This window comes from Nannobrachium achirus (genome assembly GCF_963921795.1).
Source record: "Nannobrachium achirus genome assembly, chromosome: 5".
In the NCBI taxonomy this organism is placed as follows: domain Eukaryota; kingdom Metazoa; phylum Chordata; class Actinopteri; order Myctophiformes; family Myctophidae; genus Nannobrachium; species Nannobrachium achirus.
This window is the reverse complement of record NC_137814.1, coordinates 7,265,219-7,290,149: the sequence shown is the minus strand read 5'-3', so window position 1 is coordinate 7,290,149 and position 24,931 is coordinate 7,265,219. Positions and strand designations below refer to the sequence as shown.

General features: G+C 42.6%; 1 protein-coding gene across 2 annotated transcripts in view; it reads right to left on the bottom strand.

Moving 5' to 3' along the window:
* Nucleotides 1-1,543: 1,543 nt before the first annotated feature.
* sirt6 (sirtuin 6) overlaps nucleotides 1,544-24,931 on the bottom strand; it is a 43,713-nt gene continuing 20,325 nt past the window's right edge. For both annotated transcript variants that reach the window (XM_080727087.1, XM_080727086.1), the window contains 4 exons: nucleotides 19,202-19,297; nucleotides 15,908-15,988; nucleotides 4,383-4,506; nucleotides 1,544-3,929 (listed from right to left, as the gene is read on the bottom strand). In XM_080727087.1, coding sequence (XP_080583213.1) covers nucleotides 3,603-3,929; nucleotides 4,383-4,506; nucleotides 15,908-15,988; nucleotides 19,202-19,297 — 628 coding nt within the window. In that variant the 3' untranslated portion in view covers nucleotides 1,544-3,602. The remainder of the gene's footprint in view (nucleotides 3,930-4,382; nucleotides 4,507-15,907; nucleotides 15,989-19,201; nucleotides 19,298-24,931) is intronic.

The window sequence follows — 24,931 nt, the reverse complement described above, 5'->3', positions numbered from 1 at the left end:
TTACTTTCCATCCCTCATATACTGTATGCACAGTGCACATCCCATAACCCACACACTGCACATCATTTTGGAGCTCATATCTTTGAACGGGTAAGGGCTAGTTTTATATTAAATGTTAAAATACTAGAGTACAAATGGAACAGGTCATTTGGTTCCATTTGTTCACCGAGTTACAGACCCATAAAGTTCTATTTGGTTCCTAACTATCATTTATCTGGGGACCCCCTGGAACTCCCTCAAGGACCCAGGACCCCACTTTGAGAACCACTAGTGAAAATAGTTTTTAGCTGTTCCAGGTTTAACTGATAATAAATCTTTACATTGTTTATCTTACACAATACATTAAAAAACGAATTAAACTATCTAAACTAATATAGCAACTTAAGTAGAAGAAGTAAATTATTTTAACACTAGCCCTTACCCGTTCAAAGATATGAGCTCCAAAATGATGTGCAGTGTGTGGGTTATGGGATGTGCACTGTGCACACAGTATATGAGGGATGGAAAGTAACTGTAACTGGTGCTTGCATGATGTAGGAGCATCAATGTAAGAAACCCGTTTAGTTTAACTAGCCCTTACCCGTTCAAAGATATGAGCTCCAAAATGATGTGCAGTGTGTGGGTTATGGGATGTGCACTGTGCATACAGTATATGAGGGATGGAAAGTAACTTTAACTGGTGCTTGCATGATAATATGTAGGAGCATCAATGTAAGAAATACCCGTTTCGTTTAATGGCTACCCCCCCCCCCCCGTGTGTGTGTGTGTGTGTGTGTGGGTTTGTGTGTGATTGTGCATGGCCTGAACAACAGCGCCCCTCCCTTAACATGTGTGGTCACAAAAGGTACTGTAGGCTAAATAGATATAGATACACCATAAAAATGCTATTATACAGCATACGATTTGTGAAAGTGACAAACGGGCTTCACAGTTATGTCAGGTGTGTTCATATGCTGATGGTGATGCGATTTCAGATCAATTGCTCCAGCCACCGAGGAGAAACGCTGTTTCATACAGACAGACACTCACTCACTCAGACAGACATTCGCAAAATTATAGTATAGATGGCTACAGAGATACTGTTGATGCGGGATGCGCACGTAATGACATCACTGCATACACATACATGAACTGAACCTCAGATATTTCGGAAAACAATACTGTCGTCATTGTCATGTACTGTATATATGCATATATGTATTTATGTATAGGTAGGTAGATACTCCAACCTCCATTCCACACAAGTGTATTTTCATTTGCAATTGTTTCCAAATGAAAAAAACAGGCAGACAGGCACTATTAATGCACTTTTTATTGCCAAAAGCATCTGTAGAAAAAACAAACAAATCAAAGTAAACAGTAACTGTACACTGACTACATCACCTGAGAGTGAAAGGGACCTTCAGAGAATTATGAGCATTTAAAATACAGTACATGACAGGCTTTACGTTAAACATAAAAAATGGAAATTAAACAGTTACCATTTTGAAAGGCAATCGCAGCTGAAGGGGCACACACACACACACACACACACACACACACACACACACACACACACACACACACACACACACACACACACACACACACACACACACACACACACACACACACACACACACACACACACACAGCGAGCAGCTCCACTGCAGTGGGGGTATCAGTGCCTGCCTTAAGGGCACTTCCTCTCTGTTGGGGGTAATAGATCGCCTATTGTTTTCAATGATATTTAATGTCGCCCCATGTGAATGCGGTCAACCAAGTATAGGGTTCAAGCATAGAGTTATAAGAAGAATAGAGAGGACACCAGATATCCCCGCCCGTCCACTTGCATTGAGTTGCTCACCCAGCGCACAAGGCGTTTTCACCCCTTCTTCCGGGTAGTAAAACCGTGACGTAGTGGGGCCTATGTGACGCGTTTTGCGTCATAGTTTGTGTTCATGGACGCGCTGGGGCTCCAATTCAAGAACGAGCACTTCCGGTATGAACGCGCAGTCAATACAAAGAAGCCTAGATGCACGTTCATGTTTCTGGCCCCAACTGCAGTACCTCAAAACAGGCCACCATGTCCATGGCGCTTCAGAGCTCACCCAAGGTTCTGGGGGCTTGGGTTCAAGTGGTTAACTTACATTCAGTTAGCTAATGATGCCATAAGAGTCAACAGAGCCCCTTCACAGCCGCAGGTATCCCCCATTCATCACAACCCACAGGTTGAGATCCACTGCTCTACCATGAAGAAGACAGAAGGGTGACAGAGTGATTGACAGTGGAGAGGTATACTAAAAATAAAATAAAAAACATAAATACATTCTCTCTAGTAGTCTTTTTGCTCCAGGAGGGAACAGACCGCCGTCTCTGGTCTTGACGGGGGAGGTTTTTATACAAGGTTTGTACAAGTTCTGACACTGCTGTCCTTGTCCGAGAAGATCACTGCTTTCGGGAAGGTCTTGGAAGTTCTGAAGTCGGTAACACTTGACTTAAAAGGTGGGGGTCTACAATTTACCATAAGCACCTTTATTATACACGTATAAGGGTTCCTAACCGTGATAATAAATGTTTAGAATGCAATGTATGACAACTTGTAACAACGTTTGTGAAGTATTGTTAAGTACTGGTTAAAATGCATTATAAGCTCAACAAAACATGTATCATGTATAACCAAGTATTTATAATGCGCGTTCTAAGTGAATTGTAATGCGTTATAGATGCACTTTTGCTGAATTATAGGGCATATAACTGGTGGCCATTTTGCTGTTCTACTAAGAAAGTCAATAATATTTTCCCCGTAGATTACTGAAAATATTTATATCAATTATGCTTTGGTCATGATTGCCGCTAAAATGTGGAAAGCCATACCTAAGGCCATGAAGCCACTTGGAAGCGGCAGATACTCACAAATGGTAAATGAAAATATAGCCTATCCTTACCTCCCCTGACCTTTCTATTGTAAATACGGTCTACCACAAGTTTCCAAGCAAGCTTACTGGGGAAAAGGGGTTAATATGGGCTTCACTTCCTCCACACAGCTGACTTAACAAGCACCGTCACATCACCACGCAGCGATTCAGGTGTCACAGAGTGGCAGCACTCTCAGTCTGTGGATGATGAGGATTTCAGTATCACCAGCAACTCCACCTGTGCAACAGCACCTTTCAATACCGCCAGCAACTCCACCTGTGCAACAGAACCTTTCAGCACCGCCAGCAACTGCAACCAGTCAGAATGACACGGCTAGGAGGAACAGGAAGTGATGCCCAACTTTCACTCGAATCGTAGTGAGATTCAGGCAAGCGCCGCCGCCCTCCCTACGTTCTCATTGGCTGAACGCGAGACTGAGAAAACATGGACACCGACATTACTTTTCCAACGACTGCGACGGAGGCGCGCCGTCTCAAGCGACCTTGAGCCACGTGAGACATCCCCGAGCGAGCTACAGCGAGCCGAGTCGAGTTCTAAAACAGGGGAGGCAGAATAGTAAATAAGCCATCATCCACTATCACACAACTTGGGCTCATGGGACACAGGAAAACTGTGGAGAGACCCCACCTTTAAGTCAAGTGTGTTAGACAGAAGTCTTTGTAACAAAAAGGATCCCCGCGGGTCTATTTGGATTGGTTCATCTCTACCGGGGGGGATTCTTCTGACTTCTCCCTCTTCACCACAACCTTCTCCTCCTCTTCGTTCTCGGCTCCGTTCGGCGCCTGCGCTTTGCTCCGCCTCTTCCTCTGGCGTTTGACCTCGTCCTTCACGGTGGCCGTGCTGCGCGGCGGTGGCGGTTTGACGTCACCCTCCGCCGCCGATTGGGAAGGCTCTGCATGCTCGCAGACGGTTGGCCCCTCCCACTTGGGAATGTCCAGCCCCAGCAGCTCCATCACCTGGGTCATGACCTCGTCCACGTAGCCGTGGATACGCAGGTGAGCGTGCTTGTCCTGCCAGACGGGGAATACAGTGACCATCAATTAGTTCACCTGCCATTAAAGTTGCTATATGTAGTTTTCTGCTGACATAAGCAGGAAAAAGGCAATTGCTTATTTTTATTTTATTATATTCAGGCGTCTAACAATGCTCCCTAAAAAAATCTGGCCTCTGTGGCGCTTCTAGGAGCCGCAGTCTGCCTCCAAAACTATTATTTTATCTGTAAGAAGCTCTGTCACTAGCAGCTCATTGGTGCATGAACCAGCCGACCCGGGGCTAAAAGGATTGACAGACAGGTCTAACCAATCCGAACAAGAGGCGACCCATCAGGGCAGGCTATCTGTCTATCGACCAATGATAGAACTTCTCACAGATGGACGGACGGACGGACGCACGCACGCACACACACACACACGCCCCTCCTCTTATAGGCGGCTAGCCTGTTGTGCACGATGAGCGAGACTCACGTGTTTGGTGGCCTGCAGGTTGATGATGGCCACCTTGCCTCCGTTCTTCTTGGTGAGCAGCGGGAGGTTGCCGGCCGGCTTGATCTGCAGCGAGGTGCCCAAGGTCAGTGCTAGGTCTGCCTTCCTGAAACACAGTTAAAACAGGAGTCAATGCTAGGTCTGCCTTCCTGAAACAGTTAAAACAGGGTCAATGCTAGGTCTGCCTTCCTGAAACACAGTTAAAACAGGGTCAATGCTAGGTCTGCCTTCCTGAAACACAGTTAAAACAAGGTCAATGCTAGGTCTGCCTTCCTGAAACACAGTTAAAACAGAGTCAACGCTAGGTCTGCCTTCCTGAAACACAGTTAAAACAAGGTCAATGCTAGGTCTGCCTTCCTGAAACACAGTTAAAACAGGGTCAATGCTAGGTCTGCCTTCCTGAAACACAGTTAAAACAGGGTCAATGCTAGGTCTGCCTTGCTGAAACACAGTTAAAACAGGGTCAATGCTAGGTCTGCCTTCCTGAAACACAGTTAAAACAGGGTCAGTGCTAGGTGCTAGGTTCGCCTGCAGCTGCTGGGGCAAATATTGAAATACATGAAAAAGGAAGGGTTAGGGTTAGGGTTAGTTCACAAGTGAGTGCTGGCATCTTTTCTAAAGTACAGTGCCAGCTCTGCCCATCCATTCATCCATCCATCTTAAACCTCTTATCCGGAATTAACAGTTCCAACAGAGATTTCCAGTGTTCCATCTCTTGAGCAAAATTAACTCTCTTGCCGCCAAACGAACACTTGTTCTTTTATCCGTGGCGCCATAACGAGCGTTTGTTCTTTTACCTGTCTGAGCACTGTAAGCAGATGAGGGGTGGGTGTGTAAAGTAGCAGCAGCTCTCGTAATGTTAGTCTCAAATCTGGAGCGCACATAAACAACAATGGCAGCGGGTTCACTTTGATATAGTTTCTCCATTTCCATGTCTGCAACTGGGGCAACCAAGGGACAGACTTCAGCCTCGTTCATTGGAACTCGTTCATTTCTTCACAACAAGATGACAAACATGTGGTTTATTCTCTATCGTTGCATTTACTAAGATAAGAGAACATATTACTCCAGCCTTAGCGTCGCTACACTGGCTCCGGGTTGTTTTTAGGATTGATTTTAAATTTCTTTTACTTGTTTATAAAGCTCTAAATGGTCTGGCACCTTTGTACCTCTATGACTGCCTGCATAGATATGTTCCAACTCGCCCACTCAGGTCCTCCTTGAGGCGCCAACAATGACATATAGAAAATATGGTGAACCAGCTTTCTGCTTCTACGGACCGACAGCTTGGAATAAACTCCCACTACACCTAAGACAGGCAGCCTCTGTGGATAGCTTTAAAGCACAGCTCAAGACCTATTTCTTTACTCTTCCTTTTAGCTGAATGTTTAAATCCCTGTGCTGCTAATTGACGTCCGCACTGTTCTGAAATTGTTCTTCAATGTTTTATGTTTTTATTTCTCTGCTTTATTGTAATCATTTTAATTATTTATTTTTATTCTGTATTTTTTATTTTATTTTACTGCTCTGTAAAGCGCTTTGAGCTGCATTTCATGTCATGAAAGGTGCTATACAAATAAAGTTTTATTATTTATTATTATTTGCATATGTGGCATCTCTTGATTTCTCCCTGAGTACGGAGCAGGTCTCCACTGAAATGGTGATTTATATGGCAGCCCTGTACTGCTGTGTGGGATGAAGTGATCTCTGTGCACAGGCTGTGCAAGGCAGAGCTCTGCCCAAGACTTGCTCCATGCTTGAAAGGAGAACCCAGAGCTCTGTAGATGTAGACTTTGCTTTCTGTACTAGCTTAGAGGCTAGTGCACTGCATGGGAAATACTCGGCTGTGCGATTATTGTATGGTTTTACCAAAATAAAGTTTGAACGCAAAAGTATCTGGAAAAATCAAGCATGTTTACTATAGATGTGCAAAGGACACCGATGTAGCAGGCAAGCTGTTGCCTTCTGTGGCTGCATGGTGGATAGGCAGCAAAATCAAATTTGGCTTAGATTTGTTATTTTGAAAATAAAGATTTCATTTGTAAACCCCCCCCCCCAAAAAAAAATGTAGCAGGCAAGCTGTTGCCTTCTGTGGCTGCATGGTGGATAGGCAGCAAAATCAAATTTGGCTTAGATTTGTTATTTTGAAAATAAAGATTTCATTTGTAAACCCCCCCCCCCCCCCAAAAAAAAGCTTCCAAATATTGTGTGAGGAGATTAATTATTTAGGACCAGGGGACTTAGCAGTTGGGGAATTTAGCCATTTGCACACAGATTTCTAGATTCTACTTTTGCTGCTAGTTTTGTGTAATTTATTAAGCATTTTTGACAAATATTTATTTCTGTAAGCCTCAAAGTGATTCTTTGGAAGTTTCAGAAACGTGACCAAAAGACAGTACAAAAACACTGGCACTTGAATGTTGAATGTCACCTGTATGCGTGAAATGTATATATTTCGGGGTAGTGTGAGCATTTTAATGTTTAAGACGCATTGGACTCAGTAAATAATATCCACAGCTGTTTCAAGGCCTCTTCAGGGCCAGTCATCTATTAGATTTCCAATTGGCCATCACATTTGAAATGATTGGAACAAACATGCCAAGGTTTGGAATAAAGTTGTCAAAAGGGCAAATAATTTCCTAAGCGTATCAGTGCAGAAGTGTTCGGATTCTCCAAGTGTGTGCATAGTTCATGATTCTTTATTCTAATTTGACCGGATCATTATTGTTCTCCAGTGAATGTCTGGCACATGGCAATCTTAAAAGGAGACACATGTCAAGCTCAGAGTACTCATAGGACTACTAGTAATAACATAACTAATACATTGTGTAGCCATCTACAAGTTTGTAGTCATAGTGGGGACAGACAGTATTTGAATACTATATAAAATATTACAGTTAAGTATAATAATTGGGGCTCCTTAAACTAAAATAGCATTTTTTTCTGATCATCTCTCATAACCAATGTCTTTCTTTTTGGGGGTTTCTTTTGTGGCTTATTGAGCCTTTTCTTTTGTGCCAATTGATTCTTTGCCACACACATTTCAGCGTCGTCACTGCTATTGTATCCTACTGGAAGTTGTACCAGGATACCAAGGATGAATTTAGGACTGCAACAATACCATATAATGTCTGAAATAGAATAGAACATGATTAATACCTTAAAAGAACTGGGAGATATTGAAGGAGAAGTTATTATGGCCACTCTTGATGTAGAAAGCTTATACACTTGTATACCACACACAGGTGGTTTGGAAGCACTTACCTTTTTCTTGAACCAACGTGATACCCAGCTCTCTCCAAGCACTAATTGTATAAAACAGTTGGCCGAACTGGTTCTCACAAGAAATTACTTCATGTTTGAGAATGATTATAATCTCCAAATACGCGGCACAGCTATGGGCAGCCGCATGGCCCCCAATTACGCAGGTCTCTTTATGGGCCTATTTGAGAGACATTGTGTATTTGGCGCACAAAATCCATATTTGACCCGTATCAAATTGTGGCGTCGTTATGTTGATGAATCTTTTTTGATTTGGGGGAGTGATGAACACAAATTAAAAATGTTTTTCAACTATGTAAATACTTATAACCAGTCACTCAAATTCAGGATCAATTCGGATACAATTGAAATTAATTTTCTAGACATACGCATTATGCAGGATGGTAAAAGTTTTAAAGCAGATGTGTACAGAAAACCTACAGACAGGAATTCCCTGCTGAGAGCCGACAGTTTCCATCCACAGCCGCATTAGGAGACACAGTGTGCAGTGACACAGCGGACTACCAAAAGCAGGCAGACGTCTTAGATACGCGCTTCAGAAGCAGAGGTTATCCAGAGGAGTGGTTAAAAAAGGCACGAGACAGATTTAGTGGCTGTACACAGGACGAAGCCTTACAGTTGAAGCGAGACCCCTCCTCTAATAACGGTCCTTTATGCATTCTACAGTACTCAGCCCTCGGAGAAGATTTTGAACATTCTATTAAGAAACACTGGCACATACTCAGCAGTGACCCAAAATTGACTAATACCTCTACAGACATGCCCAGAGTGGTCCACAAACGCCAGCCCAATATCAGACAAACTGTGGTAAAATCCGATCTCACCCCTATAGTGTCTGAATCAAATTCTTTGACAAAAATCCCCGAGGCCGAGGGGAATTACAGGTGCGCTCATTGCGCAGTGTAATTTCACGACCAAAAGCCATACCTTTACGCATCCCCTCGCGGGCAGGCACTTTCATATAAAAGGGATTATAACATGTACAACCAAAAATGTCATTTATCTCTTAAAATGCCCGTGTGGTCTTGGCTACGTTGGCAAGACCAACAGAGCGCTCAAAACGCGCATTTGCGAGCACAGGAGCAGCATCCATAACCAAGAGCCCCGTTGCTATGCACTTCTTGGCCGCTGGGCACAGTGTTTCCACCCTTAGATACCAGGGCATTGAACAGGTCAAATGCCCTAGAAGAGGTGGTGATATAAATAGACTACTATTGCAGCGGGAATCTTTTTGGATTTTTACCCTAAACACCATGTCTGAATGAAGAGTTCTATATCAGCCATTTTCTATAATTGTCACTCTGTCTCTCCTTCCCTGGTGTATTTATACATTCTGTTGCATTTTTGTACTGTTTTTCTCTACTGTTAAAAATTATATGATTTTCTAGATTTTTAATTATTCCTTTTGTAATAATCATGTCTTATCTGTTGGTTCTTTTTCACTGTTGTGTATTGAAATATGATGAACACTGTATCAATGTTATTCATATTTTACTTGGTTACCTTGCTGTGATGTTCCACCCCCTGCTGATGTGACTTATGGGTGTCTCTATAAAAGTGGGTTAGTGACACACAGCGCCAGTTTTGACCAGATGAAGAGCTTGTAGCTCGAAACGTCGTCAAATAAATATTCAGTCATTTGGAGCAGAGTGTGCGGGTTTCCTTTTCAATTGTGCCATTTCTCATCCAGCACCTCATTAAGAGATGTGCGTATTTTTCTACTCCCTTTCACAACAGCAAAAACACATTAATCTGCCCTTCACTAACCAGAGTGTGTGCAACAGCGAAGTGGAGCTTCTTTCTTTTGTGGCGACTAAAAGGCAGTAGAAATTATCATGATTATAGAGAGGTCATGGGTCATCAAGCACCAAGGACAAACAACACGTACACATCAATGCATAGTGATCGCGTGGCTCCCATGTGAGTCAGGGACCGAGGGACCCCCTGTTGAAGGTTAGCCTCAGGGTCACTGCTATTTGAAGTACAGAGTCAAAGGTGAAGTCTACATATTGTGGGTTTAAGTGGTTACCCAAAAAAAAAAAGGTTCTCTCGTTTTCTATTGCTGTCTATGAAGTCATCTATGACAGTGTTGAGTACCCCCTTTCCATGATTTCTGAATCCAATTACCCCCTTTACCCAGCAACAAAATAAAACTTATAAAACTGCAATTATAGTATACATAAATAGTGGTATATGACGCTATATAATATTAAGCACCCCATCCAAAGAATATAAAATCAAACGGTTTTCATGTCAATAACTTCAACTTTAAAAGCCATCCCAGTTGCCTGGTACCATGTAATTTGGGTTAGCAACTCAGGCTCATATCAAGTTTCTCCATGTGTCATCTTAAAGATAACAGTACATGTTTTTTTTACCCTCCCCATTCAATTGTAGTCAATTATTTAACTATGAACAATATTAGCATGATTTATACCTCTATTCTTCTTTTTGGGGTAATTTTCTTGAGTAGTACCTTTGCGTACCCCATTTGAGAAACACTGATCTAACATTCTCACAAAACAGTTGTTGCCTAGAGACCAGATAAAAATAAGAAACTAATTATTGAAGGAAAATAAAGAATATATGAATGCTTGGATATGTTGTTTGCTTTCACCACCAACACATGCTGGCTTATTGGTGTACTTGATCTGCTTTGAGAAGTTAGCAAACAATACAAATAATTAACAGTAAAAAAGTAATATTGAAAGACCAGAAAAAGCACAAATTAATATATAAAGCAAACATCTTTTTGTGGCTCCAAACATATTTTTAATACGTTTTTTGCCAAAAAAAATCCTCTTTTGATCATAAAGTTTGCCTTCCCCTGATCTACCCCAACTCTCTTCACCAATTCTTTTCACCAAAAATAGCAGATCTACAAGCTCACAACAACGCATCCCAACGTTATGATGCGTTTTTTTTTATTTATTCATTTTGGTGAACCCTGAATAGGGATGCTGGGGTTAAAACTTAAAGATAACAGTACATGTTTTTTACCCTCCTCATTCAATTGTAGTCAATTATTGAACAATATTAGCATGATTAATACCCCCCAAAAATCTTCTTTTTGGGGTAAATCTTCTTGAGTACCCCCTTCAGTACCTTCGCGTACCCCTAGGGGTACACGTACCCCCATTTGAGAAACACTGATCTATGACATCTATGAAAAAAGTTTAATCCGCAACCAGGGACATGCTGGGCCTCTGATTCAGTCCGGAAAAAAGAGTTGGAGAGGCCCTCATTGCGCGCTATAGAGAGAGATCTCTCTCTATAGCGCTGCTACCAATTACATGAGTTAAATTTCGTCCTTGTCGGGTGGAAACGCCTCGCGGTGCGAGGCCAACTTTAAAACTATCAGTTCTAGGGATAAAAATGATATAGCATTCGCTATAAAATCAATGGTTAGACCGATAAAAAAGTACATGTCTTCTTCAAAAAAGGTGTCAGAGATTAGTTACGAGGGTCAACACGCTTCTCCCCGTCTATGAGACGGTTTTGTCGGCCATACCCTGCTGTCTCTTGCCCTAAACCTGACTGGAGCACCCGGGACACCGGAGCAAGCGTAGAACGAGGGTACAGCGATCTTCTCCTCCGACCTCCGCAGAGGAGGTCCGTGGCTCATACACTCTGTGTGTGTGTAGCCTGTGTGTGTGTGCTTTCGCGTGTGTATGTGTGTGTGTGTACACACACAATAGCTCTCGCAAATAGCCGTGCGGTGCAGCGCTAGCCGGGCTACACGCTAACAACAACGTATCACGTTGTGCGCGGCACCGCACGACGGACAAAGTATACATTGTGCGGCACCGCAGGACGGACGAAGTATACATTCACTACTAACTGATACGGCCCGCCTCCTTTTCAGACTGTTTGGAGAAAGACCACGTGACCTACTGCAGCACAATGTTAAATTTCGGGGGGCGTCACCACTCCTTTAAGTGCCGGGTGCCACAGACATCACGCTACAGTTTGCAATAGGAAACGTTATATCTCTGGGTTAAATGCTTCTTTACATGTATTTATCAAATACTTTTGACAGATGTTGGAATTGTTTTTAACTGATGACAAGTTGCCAAAGCTTCTCAACACTTTGCAGCAGAGACGTGCGGAGCAGCTATGGCACCATGTGTAGTGTACACATAAATCATCTGTCGGGGGCACATTAATTACTTCTGACACAAAGATCCACTCATAACTGGACATAACTCATTAATCATTTCATACACAGTAAGCCTACAGCTGCGAGGAGACTATCAACCACTTGTCTTAAACCCTCAATTCTTAGAGAGACATAACTGAGTTGCAACTAGGGGTGGCTCGGTATCAACATTTTGTTATCGCGGTTACCATCCTCCCATTTACCGCCGGTATTGCGGTAATTACCGCACCCCCGTATCTATTAATTAAGGTTCGGCGATAAGACAAAATATTCCTATCATCTGCCCAAAATTCGTCTCTCCACGGTCCTATAAGCCCGACTGCTCGAGTTCCCCGTACAGCACAGTGGGTCTGGCTTTTGAAAGTAGCAGATCTACAAGCTCACAACGCGTCACGTTTGCAACGCGTTCTGAGCTTGTAGATCTTTGCAGTGTCGGGTTACTATAGTAACGTAGGCTACAGAGGCGTCAATTGGGTATGGCAAGCTATGGCACCTGCCATACCTAGGCTACAGGGGGAAATAATAAAATGTACTTTCATCGTGCCTGTTGCTAAGGTATGGCAACATGACTGGTGTCTGTCATGTTGCCATACCTTAGCTTTTTCTGAACTGACGCCACTGGTAGGCTACTGGGGCTTCAGACACTGCACGCTGTGAACAAACCAGATGAGACGGGTATAGTGATTGTGTACGGTCTGTGATTATGCAAACTCACGTCTCAAATCGCATTGATTGAGTGGTGATATAAACATAGTAAACAGGTTTTAGTTACCAGACTTGACAGAAAAGGTTGTAGTCGAACAACGACGGGCACACGCGCTATTGTAAAAGTACTCACTAGCGCTGGTTTCATTTTCGGTTTTAGTCCTTGCGCTCCGCTCGTATGAATAAAAAAGAAACGGCCACGAGGTATGTATAAACATACTTGTGTGAGTTGTGTCGTGTGGATTATGGAGAAAGTTTAGCGCTGCTGAGGCTACTGCACTGCTCCAGTGTCTACTGTGTCTCACTCTCTGTCGGAGACTGTGACGGGCCAAGCTTCCAATTGTTCCAAACATGTGGTGTGCGGCCCAGAGCAGAGCGGCATGAAGCGCATGCGGTCCTCGCTTCTCCCCCGTTTTAAAACTCGCTCGTTCTCAATAAAAATAGCCTATTTTTTGTCTTTTTTGACCGCGGTAAGGACCCTGACACCGCGGTAGGCCGCGGTATACCGCGATACGGCGGTTACCGAACCCAGCACTAGTTGCAACTCTACTTTTCAATGATTCATCAAAACATATTCATGCTCGAACGACGGCGCTGAGGTTTTTTTATACACTCATTTACAGTGACGTTGAGCGAACAACATAAAGAACGGCAGCAACCAGCAATGAGACAAAGTTACCCACATCCACACTTGCTGATATCACTTAGCACTCTCAATAAAGAAATTACACTGATCATCCCGTGTGTCGCTACTTTCAACCTCATGCCATCGTGGTGAAGATAACGAACCCTGAAGACGAAAAAGGTTGCTGCACTAAACAAACTGCCCCACCCCCGTCGATAAAACACAGGTACACAGGTTGTCTGTGTACAGTGGGGATCTCAAGTTTTGTTTGATAAGTTGTTTTGTGTTACATGCTTATGTGTTGTGCTAGTTGTTATTTTCGAACAGGCTTGATATGACAAATATCCCTTTGGGAACAATACGATTATTATTATTATATCATACTTTCTAGAGGAGAGATGGATCAGGGCATAATTTGTGCCCGCCACGCTCCGGGAAATCCAGAAGGTGCCGTGTCACCTCAAATGCACATACGACACTATACGTTTTTTTATTATTTCATTTTAGGCTGTTTGTTATTAGTACACATTTTCCCCTCAATGTCCTGCAATGGAACAGGGCTGAGGATGAAATTGCCGTAATTTAAACACTATTATTACCCGGCTTGTTTGGATGCGTGATTATGATTGATCGAGCGCTGAAATCAGCAGTGACTTATAGGTGTATAATGACCGCTCCGCTCTATAATTCACCGCTGCCTCATCAACGGCTCAGAGCAGCTGCTGTATTCAGGATGCACTGCGTGGATTTAGTGCCGTATCCAACATGGCAGCCATGTAAATAAACACACAGCTACATTTACAACGAAATGTTGCTCTGAAGAATGTTTAAAAAAAAACATTTGAGGCGAGAAATAGACGACGCAGTAACAGAAAATGGATTCTATTTGATCAGCACTTCTTTGTTTTCCAAGGCGACCGTGTTGCACTCGGGGGGACGCACTTACAGCCGTCTGTAAACAAGGAAATACTTTTTTGTTTTTCGTTTTTAGTCAGATTATTAATTTTATGTATTAGCCAGGTAATAAGTGCCATTACGTCTTGCTGCTTGGTCATTATGGCTTATATTGACACTTCAGGCTGATAATTATCAGCTGTCGTGTCCATATAAGCCACAATGACCGCGCAACAAGACGTTATCGCATACTTATTCGCTGTTGGGAAGGGAAAGAACAACGGTTGTGCCCATGTGAGCCACGCTTACTATGCTGACGCCTGACTCGAAATAACGCAAATGCCCTGCCTTACCCTCATGTCAAAGAAGTTGTTTACAACTTGATGAGAGGACATGTGTAAATATCAGAGACAGAGAGGAAATAACTACAAAAAACACCATGACAAATGAACAGATGAACTCGTCGTGTTCCGTCTCCTTTCCAAGTTTGATGTTAACTCATTCAATGCCATTTCAAAATGGCCGCCAAGTTCCTCACTGCCATTCCATGTAATTTTCAGTGCACGGATCAATTTTTAGTGCACGGATCGTGCACGCCCATGCCTAGATCATGCACCATATGTGTGCACGCTGTTCACAGCTTTCAAACAAAAAACTCCACTTGGAAATCCGTTCAGGCATTCATGAGATAGAAGCCATTGTTTTCTTCAAATGTAAACAAACATGGCTGCCATTTTGAAAGATGTGGTTGGTATGGGGGTTAAACATGCAATTTCGCAATTGCGATCATGCCCAATACATTTTTTGAGGTCCAAAAAACATTTTTGAAAAAAATGGCAGTCTGGGGGTACTGTAATAACTCGGGCCACTCGGGAGGGGGCAGCAATGAGTTAATAAAGCCCTGGCCGGGCTAACATTCCGTATTATAGATATAGAATATAGCACAAAAGGTTAGGAAACCCCAAAGGGCTAACAGACTATAGGCACAGATGGAAACAGGGCCAGTGATTCACGCCGTTCGTGCGACAACAACATGTGTGTTCATATTTGACACAGTAAAGACAACTTTATCCCCGCCTCCCTGAGCCATTGCAGAGAGAACTGGGACACAAGCATCACGACCATGATTATCTTCTACACACACAGAAATGATAGAGGCAGGGGTGTCGCACCAAATTCTGGGCCCTGGGTACAAGGATTCACTGCGGGCCCCCCATAAATGTTCTTCATAGGGGGAGGGCCTTTAACCCATTTAGACTGGGAACACATTATTTTGCGCTTAAACCATTGAAAAATAGCAGATATACAAGCTCACAGCGCGCTGCAAGCTTGTAAATCTGCTATTTTTGAAGTCTTTTCAAGTCTTTGAATATTTCAAAACCTTCTAAGGTTTTTTTTTTAAAAAACCTATGTTTCTATGTCAGTGGTGCTCAAACCTTTTCATGTGAAGGACCCCCAAAATGATATGTATTTGGCCACGGACTCCCATCACAAAACATTTAGTTCCAGAGACCCCCCCCCCCCCCAAAGCAAACTTTGAGTTAAAATTGTTTGCTTTAAAAATACATATATTCAAAGATTTGCACACATTCTCACGACTTTTCAAAAGTAGCAGATCTTCAAGCTCGCAGTGCGGCAGTCGGTGCCGTGCTGTGAGCTTGCATATCTAGCTATTTTTCAATAGCTTTAAGGCCCCTCCACCTTGGGCCCTAGTAACTCTGTCCCACTTTTCCCCCCCTTGTGACGCCCCTGGATAGAGGCAATAATACGCTGCTGCTGGGGACACACACAACGTATCCACTCAGTGCATTGTTGTATGTGGTGATAATGATGGTTACTGACCTGCTGGCCTCTTCTGAGCGGATCAGATCCCTGTCAGGGAGAGGGTCTTCCCAGTCCAGTATGGTGCTGATCAACTTCCCTCTGTGCATGTGACACACACACACACACACACACACACACTTAACAAGACATTCTTTAACACAAACAATCAGATACACAGACATGTGTGGCGACTGCCAGTTTCCTCAGACACTGAACAGAATTTTGCCCCAATGCCTTATTGGCAAAGTGAAGAAATATTAGAGGTCTTTACAGGTCCAATTTTGACAACCCGCGCACGCCCCGCCCGTTTTAATCAGATCTGTGTCCCGCCTGTCTACCCGTGATTATATAAAAATCAAAACCAGATCTGTCCGCCCGTCAAAAAAAGGACCCGTCGCCCGCCCCGCTACCTGTGATTACATGCATAAAAGTAAATAGCCTAGAGCCGTGCGTGTGTTCTTTCAATGGCATCTCACTCTATTTTCACTCTATAGTTGATCGTCCCTGCACGCCGTCGGAAAATGCTGTTATTAAGCCTATTATTAATATTATTATTTGGATAAAGTAGAACAACCTTTAAAACCAATCATAATCATTTAAAATTGTATCATGATCTGACACTGTCACGACAGCTTGTTGCTGCTGCTGCGTTCTGCCCCCGCTGCTGTGTGCAGTTGTATTTGTCATATGATTTTGTCGCGCATTGAAAATATCAGAGCTACAAGCTCACAACATGTCGGAACTTGCAGCTTTGTGAGCTCGCATGTCTGCTATGCTCGACACGCACCGTCATACGGTGAAGCACATATCCAGCTTTTCACAGCTGAAAGAGGGAACTCCGCTAGTGCTGTCTGTCTTGGTTCACTCGTCACTGTTATGATGATAAACAGCCCAAGGTAATCTAAGCAAACTGGACCCAGTTGACGATAATAAAACAGGGATCCGAACTCCTAATAGTCGTGGAATCACGTGGATATTATACAATCAAGCACCTTTCTGATCGCAGCAATTGGGCAACTACATCGCGCTAGGCAAGCAGTTCACTCGCGCCCCCTTTATTCAGTTGTGTGTTGTGTGTCGGTGTCCTCCTGTGACTGTGTGCACTCCAGCCGGCAGCCCCATGTGTGACCTGACGTTTAGGCTAAACAGTGCTGTATGCATGCCGTGGTTCTGTCCTGCTGCTCAATGTGTGCACTCCTATGACGTTGTTTTAGGCAGAAACAGTTGTCTGATTTTCACTGTAAAATGTCGCCCGCCCGTGTTTAGTCCCCGCAAATTTATAATAGTATATATTCTGCCCGTTTCCGCCCGTCAAACACGGGTACCTGTTGCAGGAGTCTGCAACATGGTGTATTCCTAACGTCACCCTGTTAGTGCTGTTGGCAGCGGCGTGGCGCCCCTGGTCACAACATGGTGTATTCCCAAAGCTTTCCTATCAGTGCCACATTCGAGCCAATATCCATGTTTCAGTTACAAACCTTTGGTGTGACTTTTGACAGCAATTTAAAATGATGTCAATTTGTCAATGTGTGTCAATATGTCACTATGTATGTAAATGTCTTTGCTCTTTCCGGCACAGCATATCTTTTAGGTGGGGGAGATCTTTGGACAAATACATATTAATGTGGGGGAGAGTTGGTAAACAAATGGACCCGTATAGATCTTTAAAGGGATATTTCACATTGAAAAAAGAAAAGAAAAGTCTAATATAGGCTAATCAGGCTTTTGGGAATACCTGGGACAGTTTTTTTAGGTTGCTTGATTCAATATTTAGATATTTGGTATTGATTTGATTAGACACGCCCCTTTCCTATACAAACCCATTGTAACTTCAATTTCCATTTTAGATTCATCGAAAACACCTGTCCTTTTTTTCTGGGGACTCATACTTCCCTTCGGAACGTGAGCGGGCTGTGATTCTTTATTTACTTTTTCATTTATTAAAAAATATATATATCCACACAAGTCCACACAATTAAGAGAATATAGAGGACTTGTTATTTGCTATTATCTGAATTGCTATCAATGCAGCATGGAACTGTGGCAGACATACATTAAGATATATCAGTCCAGCCTGCTTTCATTTATTATGCTTCAGGACTCTGTCAGACTGGATCCATAGAGACATTTATTACAGCGCTTCTTGAGAACGCACTGCACAGTGACTGCACCTGCTGCATGCAACCCTATATTTATCTGCATCTTCCATCTGTTTTTAATGTTTTAAAGAAAGAAAGAAAGAAAGAAAGAAAGAAAGAAAGAGCATCAAAGCTATAGTGTGTTTATAGGTTCTTGGCCTACCTATGTTTTTTAGATTACTATTTCTGCCTAAATTGTAAATTGTAAAGAAAGACAAGTCTGATCTGTGTATGGATGTGACCACAGCAATTTACACATTCATTTTGTCGATTAAAATCGATAATTCTTATTTGACTATAGTCAGGGTCGAGTAAGACATCATTTTAAAATAGGGGACAGCCCCACACATCACTTTTTATTTTTCAAATCCAATTGTAATTTCTCTCCAGTCGTTTTTGAGCATCACACGATAACACATTTCTATATTTTAAAAGCTGCCATCACCTTTCACACGGCCGATTATGAGGTATTGACGGAGTGAGTGTCCATCTCTGACTAGCTCTGCACATCAACATGAACAGATGAGCATCCAATTCGGGAAACTGGCATCCATCCTCTGGCACACCTGGGGCCCCGATGATGATGACGCACAAAACCAGTGCTGTAAAGTAACTACAACTATTTTGGGATATTTATGAGCAGTGCTCATGGAAGAAGCAAAGCTTCAACATCTCCCCCCCCCCCCCCCCCCCCTCCCTCCCCCCCTCCGGACTCTGAACCTGGCCTACATCTTGGCACAAAGTAGGGCATTCACGAATAGTGATTTTTAGTATTCAAATTATTCGACCTCAAATTATTCGAATAGTCGAATATTCAACAGGACTGGCCAAACTGTCAAATATTAAGTAAGCAGGAGGTGAACATTGTGAAAATAGCCGATCTACATGCTCACAACGCCTCGTGTTGCGAGGCGTTGTGAGCATGTAGATCTGCTATTTTCACAATATTTATCTGCGGAACCGAGTCACATTAAATGTAATACCTACAATTCCAAGTGCTCGTCAGGGTGGGGGTCCCCAGTTCAAATATGTTTATTTTGGGGGTCACGGCCTAAAAAGCTTTGAGAAGCCCTGGTACAGAGCTTTAACAAATTCATCCACCAGGGCCACAGGTTGAGAACCACTGCTTTACACCACTGATAACAGGTTGTGGACATGGTAAGGGTTATTTTACCTGCAGCATCGCAGGCCTCTGGAACGCATCACGTCACAGTGGCGTCCGGTGGGTTTCAGCCCCATCACTCCGATCACCTTCTCTCTCACATACTGGCTGGAAGAAACAAGGGGCCACATCAGTTTATCCACTGAACACCGACTGGACCATGCAAGGGACACTGATCAATGGGTCATTATCGAGGAAACAAACCCTGACATGGTGATTCGATCGATCGCCCTGAAGGGCTTCATTTAACACATTCAGAGGCTATATACGACTACGTATGATAACAGCATTCTGAGGTTGGCAAGAAATAGTACCTCTAACAGTAGCCATGTGTTGCATAGAGAATATAGGCTGCTGCCTTCAGGAAGGAGATACGGTGTTCTAGAATACAAAAAAGGTCAGACTTTAGGGCACGTTCTCACCCAAAGTCCGCTTACAAGGTCCGGATCAGGGACCAAATGTTTACATTGTTGCATTTTGAATTTGGTCCGGTTAGCGTTCACACAGGACTTTTGTTAAAAGAACCAAATATGTAAACAACTGACACGTGGTCATACAGTCGGCTGTTGATCTATTGACAGAATAGGCTATTCCTATGGAAAATTACTTCACTGCCTATTCCAATTAATTTTGTGTTATTAATCACAGCCGCTTCCTATATATCTTTTTTTTTAAAGAAGCGAAACTCACGCATTTCAGGCAGTAATTAGCGATGGATGGGTGGAGGAATCTCTCTCTCTTTCTCTCTCTCAAAACATAGCCTGTATAAAGCCTTCTCCTTGATTCATTTAACAATAAATAGCGCAAGAACGCGTGAACATAAAAGCATCACCGTTTCCACATCAAATCTCTCTCTGTCTGTCTGTCTCTTTCTTTCTTTACAAGCAAGTGAAGCAACGGGTCCATAGGCTAATGATATTTCCTATCCTTAGGTTGGAAATGTGAAGCTAAATGAATAAATAACCTAAATAAAAACAATAAAATAATGTATAATCCCAAATGTTGAATCGCGTGTGAGCCATAACTTTATATGCGGTGGCGCATGCTTAAAAAGAACATATTAATGTAACGGGATGCTAATTGCATATCTGTTCTTTTTAACCACATGATTCATTTAGCCATGAAACATAACAGCCGTGCATCGGACACTCGGACAGTGTTGTAAGCTTTTAAATACGTTATTTTTGTGCACCGCACCCGATGACATGGACATACTGCCGTCCCAGCAACAACGTGAAGAGTTTGACTCGTGCACGCCTGTCCTCAGGGAACAGCGAGAGAGCGAAAAGAGAGCGAAAATCCTAATGCCTCGAAAGAAAAGCTAAGTTTGACTTTATTCTGTGTTGTGGTCGTTTGGATGGAGGTTGTGCGCGCAGCGCGCCCGCCGCGCCGCCTCCTCCTCCTGTGTTATACACAAGATGGTGACCTTACTTTTATTTGTGACTGTATTTGTGTCAAAACAAACAATGATCACCGTGTTCGGAGAGCGACCCCTGGAGTCACCGCACACGATGGGTCACCAGTTTCCATGTAGCTAACAAGTCACCGCAGCGCCTGCTCACAGGGAGAGGAGATGATACAATTATTAACGTGTAGCCTACTGCAGGTCATGAAGACATATCAGCGGTCGGGTCATATCAATAATGATTCCCGTAAGAAATTCATGCTTTTAGAACTAATTATTAATCCAGCTTCACAACTGCAATTAACAAAGATTGATGAGTGTAGTCTCTTGTAGCCGAAGTTACAATTGCTTCACGAGTAGTCGTTTATTATATTTTCCATATTGTTTTTCAATGAACAACACACAATGCAGAATGTAGTAGGCTGATCAGACATAAGTTTGGTCCTCTATAAAGTCCGGCTCCGTTCACACCAGCAGAGGACCGGACCATGGTCCGTTTGGAAGGGGACCGAGTCCTGCCTTTTCAAGAGGACCATGGTCCGGACCAAACAAAGGGACCATGGTCCCTTTGCACGTTCACACCAGCGGACCAAAGGAGAAAGAGGACCATGGTCCCTTTTAAGCGGACCAAATAACCCTGGTGTGAACGCCCCCTAAAAAGGTCCTTTGTCCATCAGTCGACTTTAAGGCTTAATCAGGAGTTTGGCCAGAGGTAGGCTAAGCGGTGGACATTGCTCTTGTCTGTATTATCCTTATGTATGTGACCCTGTTTTTATGTTCCCTTCTCTCACATACATGGCTGCTGTGTCGCAAGACACATTTCAGTGTGAACTGACAATAAAGTACTATATCACTATATCATATCATTCACTGCCAGCTATTAACCCATTCTGAGCCCCAGAAATTAACGGATTATAATGTCCAGAGTGCCTCTCGCTGGCTCCATTAACGGCCACTATCTTATTTTGAAGGCCAGAAGTCCACAGCGTAAACACTTCCGGTCTGACGTCGTCGCGTCCTTCACCGGAATCGATCATTGTTTACGTGGTGTCATGGCGGATCGGATCGATGCTTTTCAATATGTGTTTTATAAGCGAGCATCTATTGCCATCTTCGCTTCTAAAGTGTTGTTTTGAGATAATGGACATTAAAGATGAGATCCCCCGTCTGCCTCAATGTTATGGGATTACTATTTTGTGCTCGTGGATCCGTGATGATAAATCAGCGACAGAGATCGGCTCGGGACCATCCGCCATTGTACATCGTAGGATAACCGCCGTTACAGTAATATATTACTTTTCGCGAGATATCTCGGGATTGGCACTCGAGATACTCGAGTACATTTCACAAGATATCTCGAGAATGGCACTAAATCGGTTAACACTTTGAATTAAGGCTGGGCGATATTAGGAAAACCTTTGATATTCGATAACATTGTTGAATACCTCGACATCGATATTAGTAAAAACAATTGCATTATACAGTTTTTTTCTGCTTTAGGTCCACTGCCTGCCTAACCCAGATAATGAATAGCATATCCATGCAAGCACACTGCACACATAGAAGGGTTAGGTTTTATTGAAATAAACCACACGCGTGCGTGCGTGCGTGCACGCGTGCGTGTGTATACACAGTCGTTCATCCGGAAAAGAACAATTATAACCGTAATCACTATAAAAGCTTCATAGAAGCCTTTCTATGCTGAATAACGGCTGTAAGCGAGGCTCGCTGAAAGCAAATCAAATCCCCATGCAGGGCGAGGGACTTTGCCAGGTGATTTGGTACACATTATTGTGTATCATTATTTTATGCTTAAACTATTGAAAAATAGCAGATATACAAGCTCACAGCGCGGCACTGCGAGCTTGTAGATCTGCTATTTTTTTTAAATCGTGAAAATTTGAATTTTGACCCGATTCTATAAGTGTCTTTTGAATCCTTCTAAGTTTTTTTTTTAAAAACTTATGTTTCTATGTCAGCAATATGGTTAGCCATCGTCAAAGAAAAGGTCCTTTTCACTTAACTGGAGCTCAGTTAGTCTGTTCTTGAGAGACTACCATGTCAGTGGTTCTCAAACTTTTTCATGTGAAGGACCCCCAAACTGATATTTATTTGGCCATGGACCCCCATCTCAAAATATTTAGTTACAGGGACCACCCAGAAGCAAAATTTGAGTTACAAACGTTCGCTTTGAAAATACATGTATTCAAAGATTTGCACACATTTTCTCAACTTTTTCAAAAATAGCAGATCTACTAGCTCACAGCGCGGCACTCGGTGCCACGCTATGAGCTTGTATATCTGCTATTGTTCAATAGTTAAAGCATTCAATATGCCCAGGCATAAATGGGTTAAACATTGTTTTATGCTTTAGCCGGTGATTTGGCAGAAGGGAAGATTCATGAAGATGATATATATTTGGTGAAAATATTATTGGCAGCAGGGGAAAAAAAGTAATGACAAGGAAATGGGGTAAGGAGCAACCTCGACGAAAGATCAATGGATTGAGCTAATAGAGGACATTTATAGTATGGAGAAACTGACACACCGATGGAGGTTAAAGGAGGAACAAATGGTGGAAATGGACTTCATATAAGAGTTCTAACAGAGACGGTGGGGAGGGGAAGGACATAAGTCCAAGTCCGTATTTTAACATTTTGGATAAAGACTTTTTTTTTTTTTTTTACCAGAATGTAAACCGCAAACTAGAAGTTTTTAATTTTTTAAAGTCTTAATGTACTCCCCCCTCATTTTGTTGAGTTAGATTTTTTTACTTAACTCATATATTAGGAATTATAAGACATAATACTTATGGTAAGTGGAAAAACTGTATATCTCCAGCAGTTTGTGGAACAACAGTCTAAGTCCCGGGATTGCATTAACAATTTAACAGATTAAAAATGATTAGTTTGTGGTTTACAGTCTGGTAAATCCAAAAATATATATATTCAAAACAATTCAAATATGGACTTATACTGTTATTCGTCTCAGGTACTCATTGATGCAAGGGAAGAGCCTGGGGAGTGTATTATGTGTGTAATTGCAGAATTGTCATCTTTTTATTGTTTATTGTATTGTGTTTTTGTTTTTTAATCTGTCTGTTGGTTTTGGTTTTCTTATTATTGTGTAATGTCTGTATTTTGGGTGTTGTGTGAATAAAAATGTAAGCGATTAAAAATAAATCTACAAGCTCACAGCGTGGCACAGGGTGCCGTGCTCCGAGCTTGTGGATCAGCTATTTAAAAAAAAATGTCTTTGAATAAATTGACACGATTCTATAAATGACTTCTAAATCCGTGGTTCTCAAACCGTTTTCATGTCAAGGACGCCAACAATTATAGGTATTTGGCCACGGACCCCCCCCCCCCCCCATCTCAAAATATGTTGTTCCAGGGACCCCAACAGCAAAGATTTGAGTTGCAAACGTTTGGTTTGAAAATGATATATTCAAAGATTTGAGCTAATTTTCACAACTTTTTCAAAAAAATCACACTCGTGTGAACTGAGCGGTGGTGTGTGTGTGTGTGTGTGTGTGTGTGTGTGTGTGTGTGTGTGTGTGTGCAACAGCGCCCCTCCCTTAACATGTGTGGTCAGAAAAGGTTACTGCAGGCTACGGACACAGAGACAGACATACAGACATACAGACAGACAGACCCACACACACGGCCACGTATAGGAGCGTTGTGACCACCGCTCACAAATAGCAGATCTACAAGCTCATGCTTGTACTAGTGTAAATTTTATGAGCCATTTAAAAAAAACAAAGTAATGTCAGTCTTAGTCCAGTTTCAATCGCCCTTGTTAGTTTTTATCACATTTAGTTAACCTCATCTTGTCTATATTTAGTCGACTAAAAGTCGAGCCTTATAGTCTTTATCTTAGTCCAAGACAATGTAATTTTAGTTTCAGTCAACAAAAACTGTTGACATTTTAGTATAGTTTTAGTCAGGACAATTATTTTACCCCTTTACATTTTTTGTCAGCAAATAATATAGAATGAGAGGAAAGAGGCCGCACACTCTTCAGCCACGATGCAAATAATTTATTTACCAATGTTTCGACTGTTGCCAGTCTTCATCAGGGTTCAAACATCCTGATGAAGACTGGCAACAGTCGAAACATTGGTAAATACATTATTTGCATCGTGGCTGAAGAGTGTGCGGCCTCTTTCCTCTCATTCATTGTTATCTGCGTGGTCAGCACCTCACTCACTTAGGTGTGCGCTCCTCCTTATGTGCTTTCTTGATATAGCAAATAATATAGAACATATTATCCATCTACAATCTGAGGTCGCATGATTTCACAATCCCCGCATATTCACCGCAATAATCGCATAT